At 44.1% G+C, this 12328-nt stretch overlaps 1 protein-coding gene across 6 annotated transcripts in view; it reads right to left on the bottom strand.

Moving 5' to 3' along the window:
* Nucleotides 1-12328, bottom strand: part of MORF4L1 (mortality factor 4 like 1) — a 100674-nt gene that overhangs the window by 80530 nt on the left and 7816 nt on the right. For all 6 annotated transcript variants that reach the window (XM_085874465.1, XM_085874466.1, XM_085874470.1 and 3 more), the window contains exons 2-3: nucleotides 5755-5801; nucleotides 6-73 (exon numbers count right to left, since the gene is read on the bottom strand). In XM_085874465.1, coding sequence (XP_085730591.1) covers nucleotides 6-73; nucleotides 5755-5801 — 115 coding nt within the window. The remainder of the gene's footprint in view (nucleotides 1-5; nucleotides 74-5754; nucleotides 5802-12328) is intronic.

Here is a 12328-nt window from a genome sequence, read left to right as displayed (position 1 = left end):
CTTACTTTTTGTTCCAGCCATTGTAATGCACAAAGTACTTGATATGCTTGTCTTTAACAAGGATTTTCACACACTGCAAAGAGTTAGAAGAAGTTTGCTCAATGTTATGATCTCAGATTTGATTGGAGAACAATTGCTTTACACATTTCACAATTATTCTTGCAATCCTCTGGAGTCTCGATCAAAAGAAATTAAGGTTTAAAGGTAACCATTTTCCCAATTCAAATAGGATATTGTTACGGCTGTGGAAATTCTCATTACACCATAAAGGGTCCTCAGGTGAGATATATCGGTAAGTTCATGTGTAGTTAGCCCAAACCCGTTGTGTAGAGGGAATATATGTGATCAATTCAGGCTGCGATTCTTCAGTTAGTCGTTTTTCTTTTGCTGTCGTTAATTTGGTGTAAGAACAACAACGAACATCGCCACAACCAACATCTCAACGATCACGCCATTCACTAAACGACGCCAACAATCACGCCCTTAACACCACGACGCCACCTTCCACAACTACGCTACCACATCTTCGCCACTCACCAATCAACGAGCACCTCCGAGGTCACGGTCACGATCTTCGCGGGACGGATGAAAGGAGCGGAGTGGAAGCTTAAATATCTCCCGCCCAAAACGCCCGCGCTTTGGCATGGGGGAGGTGCGATTTGAGCCAGAGGTCAAAGGTGAAAAAAGGTGGGGGCCTGATTTTGGGGGAATAATTCCCTGGCCCCGAGCCAAAACTGACTTTCCTAGTCCCCCGCACGGCACAGGGAGGGGGGAACGAGAGGGCACACCCCTTTTTGAGAAGCTTCCAGAAGGGAGGTGGAGCCAGAAACGGGGTGGAGCGAAGGGCGGAGCCCCACCCTACAAAAGGAGAGCGTTGTTGGAGAGTCCTGGCTCTTGGTTCGGTCAGTTGTCGAGGGGTGGAGAGTCCTTGCTCTTGGTTGGTTCGGTCGGTTGTCGAGGGTTGGAGAGTCCTTGCTCTTAGTTGGGTAAGGTCGGTTGTTGAGGGGTGGAGAGTCCTTGTTCTTGGTTCGGTCGGTTGTCGAGGGGTGGAGAGTCCTTGTTCTTGGTTCGGTCGGTTGTCCCTGAGGAGAATTGTGGAGAGTTGTGGTGATTGTTCCTGGTCGGAGGTTCTGTTCGTTCGTCCCTGTCGGGTGGACGACACGTGCAGGCGCGAGGCACGAGCACAGTGGACCATGCCAGAGGGACTCGGAGTTACGGTCGCCAAGGACTCGATGCGCTCAGGGAAGTCGCGACTTCCTTTTCTTTTGGGGTTTTGTGTAAATGTCTGTGGGTGGCGCCAGTCTTGAAAAGTAGAACTGTTACAAGTGTTGCCGTGAAAATCAATCATATTCGGTTGTAGATCTGCTTGCTTTTATTGTGTTTTCTTGCTTGACTGTAATATAAGTGCCTTCCGTGCTTCCGTAATAAATGTGCTAGTCCAATTGTTCCCCGTTTCGCTGCGTCCTTTCCTTTGTTTGAATCTCCATCTTGCATCACGTAAGGGATTAATAGTGGGTTTTAAAACACCCGGTAACTAATCTGAACCATCAAGGTCGACGATAACTCCGCTCGGTTATCCCTGTAGTACGGAACAAGCCGCTTAAGCAGTTCGTGTCCGGAGTCGACCTGTGGCGTGGTACAACTCCTTGGTACGCTATCCGCGTGGGTACTTAGGTAAATCGACCATTCGGCGATCGGACCCTATTTCGCGCGGGTAGAATGTGGACCGAGTTGTGGTGAGGTTAAACCCCCACCCGTGACTGGTTCGTGGCGGTAGTTCCCAGAGGGTCACGACTGAATTCTCCGTTCCGGTGGGCGACGCGGTCGCCATTCGAGTCAAGAGGCCGATCGCACGCAAGACGGGCCAGAATTCGCAACAATATTTAATGTGGGGCTATCCTACTAAATGCTTGGCAATCTCCGAAATCATTTCAACTGCTTTTCTGCTCAATATTTTCAGCAGTTGATGGTTTCATAAATGTTTCAGTCTGTATAATTACAAGAACTGCAGAGCTTATGAATAAAATAAGGCCTTGCTTGATCTTACAGAGGAAATGTGTTTTGAATTCAAAACTCTCTCCGAACAAATCCTCAAATCGAATTTGTTGGTGTTTGGCATTGTGCTGGTTACTTTAACGACTTATCCACAATTAATCTGAAATATGATTATATTGGTCATTTCCATGCTGTGCTTAATCCAATCTAAATCTGTATCCAATCCCTTGGGCTCAATCCAATCAAGAGGTGAAATCATGCACCAAATCCAATTTTTTTTCAAACTGTGTTGCCATTGCATAACACACGAGTACTACAGACAGACCATACAGTACTCCCAAACTGTATGTCTGAAATCTTACTCCCAGAGCTAAAATTAATCAGTGCAAGGCGAGAATGGGCGTGTTTAATCTGCTTGGAAACAATCATTGCATAAACTACGAGAATGGCACTTGGTAGAGCGCATACCTCCGCCAGGGTGAACAACTTATGTTTTGTACACCACTGATCAGCCAGATCTGCGTCCGGACCGAAACCAAAATCGAATCGGCTTGTACTAGTCACTTAGCCAACTCGTCGACTTAGTTTTGTCATAACTCGTCCACAACTTTTTGAAATATCATGCTATATATATTCCTGGTGTTGGCTTAATGGTTAGGGTGGTGGGCCTGGGATCCTAGGGTCCTGAGTTCAAATCCCACTCGGCTGTTGAATCAATACCAGGTGGGGTTGACTCTGCCTGTCATCCTTCCAAAGTCGGCAAAATGAGTGCTAGCTTGCTGGTATCCTGTGTCGGACTGGCGACCCATCCAGGATTGTGCCCAATAGCCAAGGAGACTGCTTCGGCAGCACCAACGCTCTGCACAGAGTATGGTCCCAATGGATGGATGGATGGTGCTATATATCGGTTTTAGTCCTATGACTCAATGGTGAAGATCATTGATAAAAATTCTCAGATCCAAATATTCAGCCAAAATTGAAATGATTCTTTCTTGTCACACACCCAACCTATCCACCAAGTTTCATCCTAATTGTCCTTAACTTTCGAGGATATCGTGCTATATATTGTTTTTGACTCTCGCTGAATGGTGAAGAAACACTTTTAAAAATCCGAGTATCCAGATCTTCTCAAAAATCGAATCATTTGTTCCTTGTTACACAGCCAACATGTCCACCAAGTTTTGGCCGAATGCATCCACAACTTTTTGAGATATCCTGCTCACAGACAGACAGACAGAGGCGAAAACACCTCCTTCTAGCTTGGGTGGCAGAAGATTAAACAGAAGGTGTCACAGGCATTAAACAATCCATTGCTTGCCCGGGTATTTGTCGAGGCAACTACTGAGTGTGACCCCCTTATACATGTAAAACACGTTTGTTTTTGTTTTTTATTACCTTCACCAACAAAGATTCTGTTTCCAGCCCTGTCTGTCTGTTTGTCTGTGAGCAGGATATCTCAAAAGGTTGCGGACAGATTCGGATGAAACTTGGTCGACAGTTTGGGTGTGTGACAAGAACAAATTTATTAGCCCACGTTGGACTTGGAGAAATGTTGCGAAAACCAAATCCATAAGCCACCAGGCTTATGGATTTGGTCTCAATTTTCGTGTTCGTGCGTGACCATATCTCAGACATGTACGGACCAATTTTATTTGTGCTTTGCACAAAGACAACAAATGTTGGAATACATATGCACATCATTTTGTTGAGCGATGCGATCAAAGATGACTGACTGGCAGCCATTTTAGTTGTAAAAAAAAAATTAAAAATCCCGGTATCAAACACGTCCTCAGCCATTTCTCAGACATGCATTTACCGACCTTGGTCAAACTTGGCACACAGATAATGAATGATGGCTTACATATGCAGACCATTATTTTTCGAGATCAGATCCAAGATGGCCAACTGCCAGCCATTTTGTTAATGAAACGTGTCCCCAACAATTTCTCAGACGTGCATGGTCCGATTTTGATCAAACTTTGCACAAGCACAGTTCATGATGAAGTGCAGGTGCGCCTCATTTTATTTTGTGATCTGATCAAAGATGACTGACTGGCAGACTGGCGGCCATTTTAGTTGTACATAAATATGGGCTCGCCCTTTAACTCCGTCCAAAAAATTACTAAAACAACTATGGCCTATGACATTTTATGTCTTTTTTTACATGTTTGATTTTGGTGGTGATCCCGATCCAGATATTCAAATTTTTACAAGTGATTCTTCACCACTGAGAGATAGGGCTAAAAATGATATATAGCACCTGGTCTCAAAAAGTTATGGACGAGTGAGAAAAAAGTAGTGGATGAGTTGAGGAGGTGACAAGAATAAGCCAATTATATGTCGGAGACCGGATCCAGATCCAGCCTATCAATGGGATACAAAACGTAAACTGTTCAGTCTGGTGGTGGTTAGCGCTCTACCGAGTGCTGTTCTCGTTTTGTAAATATATTTTGACGGTACAATTTAGAACCTCATTTCATGCACGACATAATTTAATAAAAGCCTTGGAGTGAATGATATAGAGGAACAGATCCAAGTCCGGACAAATACACTCAATTGGTATGGCTAACTTAGTAAACAATCCACATTCAAGGTACAAAAAAATCAACTTGTCATGATATTTAACATTAATACATTACGGTTAAATTAGACAACTTTGTTGAACTGTGCCAAGGGCACATGGGTGCAATAGCTGAGCCTGGAGGTACAGCAAACCAGCCAGTTAGAAACGAGGCGAAAGCTGCCCGGATGTGCTAACGAAGCCCCTGGTCTTAGGTGTGCTGTGAGTCCAGAGAGAAATGTTGTGAATGTTATCTTCAAATGCAATTGGCTGTGAGCACAGATGCTGCACAGAAACGGCATTCTTCATTTGTGGTAAATTAGACAGCTTTGTTGGAATTCCATCATTTTTAACTGCAGCATTGCTGGGGTGGATGGATTACAATAGGTCCATGAAGGAACGAACGATATCAAAGTAAACTGTGTGCAGACTCGCAGACACACAAACCATGAACACACAATAGCCTCTCCAACCCCTTCACGAGCAGGCGAGGTACTTTTGAGCAATCCACAACTCACTTCCTTGTATCATCCTTCCTCCATAAATCTCGACTTCATTTTCTCTCCTCTCACCACACATTTATTCAATTACCACTCAGATGAACCTGACTTCTCGCCTTGATCAACACCCAGTATGAAGGATTCACATAACATAAATTTATTTGGGGCTCGAAGAATTGCCTCGAGTTATCCGCACTAGTCTATGAACCATCTAACCTGGGGTGGAATCCAGACCCACTAATTAGCCCCATCAATTAATGGTGAAGAATTATGTCTGTGTCACAGGCAAGATGAGCCATCAAAGTGTGTGCTGTCCCTCAGACGGAGGTTAAACTGGGCGTCCCATCTGCCAGCATTAGTTGGTGGATGCTAAAGATACCACAATGTTCTTTGCGAAGGGTATGTCAGCCATCGCTGGCACCCTGAACAAATGACAAATTCCTGCTGTAGCCTACAGGGTGCACTGCATCAGCTGTACAGCTGCACCCCGGCAAGGTATTCTACATGTAGCCATGTGCTGCATGCAAAAGAAGAAAAAACATCTTTCATAGAAGATCACAATCTTTTTTTTACCCCAATACTAATTTGCCATCTTCTTAATATTGCGGAGCTAATGGAATCGCTCATGTTCCATAAGCTCTTGGTATCGAAAACAAAATACATGAATGCAAAGGCAGAGTGTGTTGCAATTATTCTTACCTTAGCTTCGTAGAGTAATGGTCCATGGAAACACAGAACTCTTTCTCCTGCAAAACAATATGGAAAAGTGTGGCTCTTGACCTGGAATGATCCTTTTAAGTATTGTCGTAATTAAGTAGAGAGAGTAACGAGGTTCACAAGCAAGTAAATCACAAAAAAGTTACAAGAAGCTGAGGAGCCTTAGTACCACATACACGAAGCGCAAAGCGGTGTTAAGCAATCGGTTCACTTTGTCTGTCCGTCTGTCTACAGACGTCATTCTATGATCGAAGAACAACTCAATTTCAAACAAATATCAATTTTGAACACGAACCTGCAGTTTAGCAGTACTTTGGTTCTGAATTTGGCAAATTGTATGGAATCTCGTCCCGACTGGGCATGCGCAGTGAGGAGTAAGGTCATTGTTTTGGTCTGCCTACCTGCCTGCCTGCCTGCCTGACAGTCAAACAAAATTGAATATCATTCCAAACAGGAAACTTACTGTTTTGGGTATGTCATAAAGGACACAAACAAAGGGCATGGAGAACTAATGCAATGTGTTATGTTAAATAAGGTGGTGTAGAAAACGGTACATCATCAGCGGTGAACTTGCCAAAACAAAACGTTGTATTTTGGCGACAGCCTTTTGAAATCCTCATTTTATTTCAAATTAATTATATAAATGGACTTGAACACTGGAGAATACAAATCACCTGGTTGGCACTTTCAAAATCCTCCAGTTTTGCAGTACTTGGGCAAAATATTGTTATGAATCTGGAAGCCATTTGCACACAAACAGACAGCAGTCCCTAAGCTTAGTTATTTCGATAAGTATGCGTTTTTAGTTACAATCTTTCCTTCTGTCTCATGGGAATTTCGTGTGCGCTACGAGTTATTTTATAGTTAGGTTATTACATCTCACCACCTGCCCATCACACTCCATCAGCACCGTTGGCTGCTTGTCCCTTGACGTGCCGAGACGGGGGCCTCGCGGTCCCAGTCCTCGGCTTCCACGAACGTTCCACACGCAATGGGGGCTTCACCAACATCCACCTTCCTCAAACACGCGTGGAGGGGAGGGTGGCTTTCTCCGGGCATTGCCGAAACCCTGCCAAGGAAGGCTATGCCCGTAGGATCCTGGCCAATTAGAGGCAAACAGCGAGGTGTGCTGACCAAGGCCCCTCCCCACTAAGGGAGGTCCATAAAGTTCCAGAGATGCTCTGAGGCGTTGTTGGTGGAAAAAACGGGAGTGGTGTGGACGGAAGGTCGTTGTCGTTGGCGTTGGCACGAGGAGTTCTGTGGACCCCGACGATTCACCACCCGAGCTCCGCCACGAACCACGAGTTCCCCACTTACGACTAGGGATCGGACCGACGACCTTTGTCAGGTGCCGCATCGTGGAGTGTGCCTTCCCTCCGACGACTAGGAACAAGCACAGCCCTGGTCCCCAGCTCGCCTTTCCCTCCTGAGCTGAGGGACCGAATAAAGACCCCACGGGGTCCATTTCGTGTGTGTGTGTGTGTGTGTGTGTGTGTGTGTGTGTGTGTGTGTGTGTGTGTGTGTGTGTGTGTGTGTGTGTGTGTGTGTGTGTGTGTGTGTGTGTGTGTGTGTGTGTGTGTGTGTGTGTGTGTGTGTGTGGCGCCAGTCTGATAGGTCGAATTAAGTGCTTTTGCTCATTGTACATTGCCTGCCTGATATTCGTGATCAAGTCTGCACTGCGTCTTATTATTGCAAGTAAATATCTGTTAAATGTTCCAGTTCGTTGCCTGTCGTTTCTACCATTGGCCAAGCACGGTGCATATTGAGAATTAGTGAGACCGTTTGGGCTGCTAAGTTGTCATTGGGACCAACGCGGCTTTGGTAACTCCCGCTCGGTACGCCGGACCTGAGTCGGTACACGCGACTCGGTTCAGACAGAGTCGGCCGAGGGTGTGGTTTCCCCGGTAGCTAGACGGCGTGAGTACTTAGGTAAATTGGAATAGACAAGTGGACCCTACCTCACGCCGTCGAAATATTGGCGACCACGGTCTTTAAGTGACCCGTGACCTTCCGGAGTTATCCGGGGTGACGACCTTTCAATTCCGGTGTTCGGTGGGAGACGGCCCAACTGCTCCCCCGGTGGTCGTTTATCTCTGCGGAACCCCGGCCCACAACAATATTACACCATTTTACGCAACCTCGACCACTCAAATGTGCTCTCAGCGTTGGAGAATATCAAGATTCAGACAAAATGGCTGCACAGGCACAGCTTTGGGAACAAAATGACAACTTTGGCACAGGAGAAGAACAGTTTTTGTTCACAGGAGAAAACAGAAGAGAAGAACAGAACAGCACAGGAGAATTTTGGCCCATCATGCCTGCACAACATCAAATACCAGACAGGATCACCCAACTACATGCAATCTACTAACAAGTCCTGCTGATATCGCCCAAACCCCTCCATCTCCAATGCATTGGGATACCTTTGTAATTAGGGTACCCTGTGAGTACAGGGTACCCTATTGTTTTTCTTCTGTTTATTATTACGCATTATTATTATTATTTTTCCGCCGGCATTTTGCACCCTTTTTCGCTTTAAAAATCATTTTCTCTGGAACACTAAGTCCGATCGACAGGAAATTTTCACCATAGTATGTATCTTTTTTGATAGCACAATCACGTTATAATTATGACGTCATTGGTCACGTGGTACGGTCGCCATCTTGAAAAAAGCGATAAACTTTGGACATCTGTATCTCGGAAACCGTGCAATGGAAAAATTTTTCGTTTGATACATTTTACTAAGCTCCCTATGGGGAACACGTGTGATTTTTCGTGACGTCATAGGTGAAGCGATATACCGGTGAAAATTCGTCAAGTAGAACGCCATATAGGAAAAATCTGAAAAATTCTGAGCGTCATTTACACCAAAATTCATCGTCAAAAATGTTTTTTTTGACGTCATCGATGACGTAATTCGGCCGCCATCTTGTTTTTTAGTGTTTTTTAAAAAAAATCTTCTTCTCCAGAAGGGCTAGGCAGATTAAGGCGAAACTTTACAGGTACATTCCCCCTGAGGTCCTCTTTCAAGTTTGTTAATTTGTTGTTGATACGTCACATGGTTTGGCGGCCATCTTGAAAAAACCCTAAAACCTTCAAACATCTTCTTCTCCAGAAGCGCTTGTCCAATGAAGTCGAGATTTCAGAACTATATTCGTGACATGTATGCGATGCAAGTTTGTTAATTTCGAAGTGATAGGTCACATGGTTTGGCCGCCATGTTGGATTTAAGAAAAATATTAAATAATGTTTTCTCTGGTATTTCATAAGCCATCGAAGCGAAAATTTGCAATTGCCTTCCTCCCTCAAGTCTGCATACAAGGTAAAAAAATTTTTTACCTCAGAAGTCACATGGTTTGGTGGCCATCTTGGATAGAAAAATAGACCTAATCCGATTTTCAAGAAACTTCACACACTTGTTCGGGTCGACGATGGAAAGCAGAATTTAAATTTATATCATAGGTCACAAGGTTCGGCAGCCATCTTGGATTGAAAATGAATAAATTTTAAAAATCTTCTTCTCCAGAAGGGCAAGACAGATTAAGACGAAACTTCACACATATATTCCCCATGAGGGCCTTTCTCAAGTTTGTTAATTTGTTCTTGATCGGTCACATGGTTTGGCGGCCATCTTGAAAAAACCTGAAAACCTTCAAACATCTTCTTCTCCAGAAGCGTTGGCCCAATGAAGGGGAGATTTCAGAAATATATTCGGGACAGGAAGGCGATATAAGTTTGTTAATTTCGAATTGATAAGTCACATGGTTTGGCCGCCATCTTGGATTTAAGAAAAATATTAAATAATGTTTTCTCTGGAACCGCTTAACCAAACGAATCAAAAATTTGTAATTATCATCGAGCAGGCAGTATGCACGCTTGGTAAAAATTATGATGTCACACGTCACATGGTTTGGCGGCCATCTTGGATAGAAAAACGCACCTTTACCGATTAACATGAAACTTCACAAACGTGTTCCAATACCCAGTTGGAAGCAGAATATAAATTTCTGATGTCATAGGTCACATGGTTCGTCAGCCATCTTGGATTGAAAAACAATATCTTCAAACGTCTTTTTCTCTGACACGGCTGAACAGATCCAGGCGAAACTCCACCACTATGACCGCCTCTCCATGACGAATAAAAAGTTCTCACCCCCTTTTGAGGTACGACGCAACGTTTGGCAGCCATAGTGGATTGAAGGAAAAATATTAATTAATGTTTACTCTGGAACTACTGCATCAATAAATGTGAAACATCAAGTTTATGGTGGAACGCTCATGCGGAATGAGGGTTTGAAATTTCAACGGGATCGGGCCCAGGGTTTGGCAGCCATGTTGGTTTTAAGAAAAATATTAAATAATGTTTTCTCTGGAACTGCTTAACCTGGAGAAGCGAAAATTTGCACTTATAGTCTCCCATCGTGTTTGCACACGTGGTGCAAATTATCACATCATAAGTCACATGGTTTGGCCGCCATCTTGGATTGAAGGATAAATATTAATTAATGTTTACTCTGGAACCGCTGCCTCTATATATGTGAAACTTCACATTTATAATTCAGGTGACATGCGAAACAAAAGTTTAAAATTTCAACCTGATCGGTCACGCGGTTTGGGAGCCAGAATTATTTAATTATTTGAATCTGGAAGCCAGTAATAACGAAAATGAATGCTTTGTGCTGCCCGGTTCGTAACTCGTCTGTTCCGCGCCCTCTCGAAGCAGGCCTGTGTTTGTATCACTATTAAATAATGTTTTCTCTGGCACCGCTTATCCTGTCAATGCAAAACTTTGCGACTCTGATTTAAGTCTCATGTTGTATCAGTTGTGTCAAAGGCACTTCTGGGTACCCGGTCATCACTGCCAGCAGTTATAAAGTGGCAGTTCTAGTTACAATTGAAACCTTTCTACTGCTACTACCTTTCCAGGGAAACCATTCCATACATTAACTGCTGAGTGAGACCCCTGCATTCATGCTGTCCAAACTCTTACCCTTACTTTCAGGGAGGAGCCCCATCAGTCTGTTCTGTTGAACAATTCATCTTCACTTATTTTATCTCCACCTTTCATCTATCTATAATTCCAGCAATGTGTGTGTGTGTGTGTGTGTGTGTGTGTGTGTGTGTGTGTGTGTGTGTGTGTGTGTGCGTGCGTGCGTGCGTGCGTGCGTGCGTGCGTGCGTGCGTGCGTGCGTGCGTGCGTGCGTGCGTGCGTGCGTGCGTGACCGCTGTTTTTTGACAACCACTGGTCCGATCTAATTGAAACTTGCCAGGTATATTGCTGTGGACCTGAGTATGTGCCTTTTCAAGATTTGATATTGATCGCACAAGTGGTTCCCAAGTTATGGCCATTTATTTACCAAACCAATGAGAGGACACGTTGCTGCGTCGACGTGGCCGATGGGGAAAGGGCGCCATTAGTTACCAATGACAGGACACGTTGCTGTGCAGGCGTGGCCGTTGGGGAAGAGATCCTCAGCCGCGTTCCCCATTACGGGTTACAACGTGCGGACTTCCGGATAGTGATGACTTCGTGTATTCTAATAATTTCTCGATTTCTTATGCGCATTTATGGATATACACAGCCTGGTGTTGGCGCAGTGGTTCGGGCAGTGGCTTGGGACCCAAAAGGTCCTGAGTTCAATCCCCGTTGGGACACTGAATTAATATATGTATGTGTGTATGTATATATATATATATCTATATATATATATGTATATATATATATATATATATATATATATATGTATATATATATATATATGTATATATATATATATATATGTATATATATGTATATATATATATATATATATATATATATATATATATATATATATATATATATATATATATATATATATATATATATATATATATATATATATATATATATATATATATATATATATATATATATATATACAAATATGCATATATAAACCAAGTCGAAAACACCAGGGGGTTGACTCAGCCTGCCATCCTTCCGAGGTCGGCGAAATGAGTACCAGTAGTACTGGGCCCGGTGTATGCCCCGGTTAGAATAGGTGTACCATATCCCTGTATGTCGTAAGAGGCGACCAGGGTTGCGTCAGGAAGGGCATCCAGTGTAAAAACCTATGCCAAATCATTATGATGACAACAAAACGAATTTCCATACCGGATCGGTCGAGGCCCGGGTTACCAACGACCACCACCGGTACTGGTGGTCAGCAGGGTACCAGTGGAAATTGTGCCACTGCTGGGCGAAGGAGGAGAAGGAGACGGGGAAGGCGAGTCCGGAGGCAGTGGGAGAGGGGGAAGGGTAGAAGTGTGGAGGTGAGAGTTGGAACTCTGAATGTTGGGACGATGACTGGCAAAGGGCGAGAGTTGGCTGATATGATGGAGAGAAGAAAGGTGGACATACTGTGTGTACAAGAGACCAAGTGGAAGGGGAGTAAGGCTCGGAGCATTGGAGGTGGTTTCAAACTGTTCTACCATGGTGTGGATGGGAGGAAAAATGGTGTCGGGGTAATCCTGAAGGAAGATTATGTCAAGAGAGTATTGGAGGTGAGGAGAG

Source organism: Eptatretus burgeri, chromosome 3 (assembly GCF_056783735.1).
Source record: "Eptatretus burgeri isolate ZD-2024b chromosome 3, Ebu_testis_v1, whole genome shotgun sequence".
NCBI lineage: Eukaryota > Metazoa > Chordata > Myxini > Myxiniformes > Myxinidae > Eptatretus > Eptatretus burgeri.
Note: the sequence above shows the minus strand (reverse complement) of the source record. Positions and strands in the feature narration are given on the sequence as shown.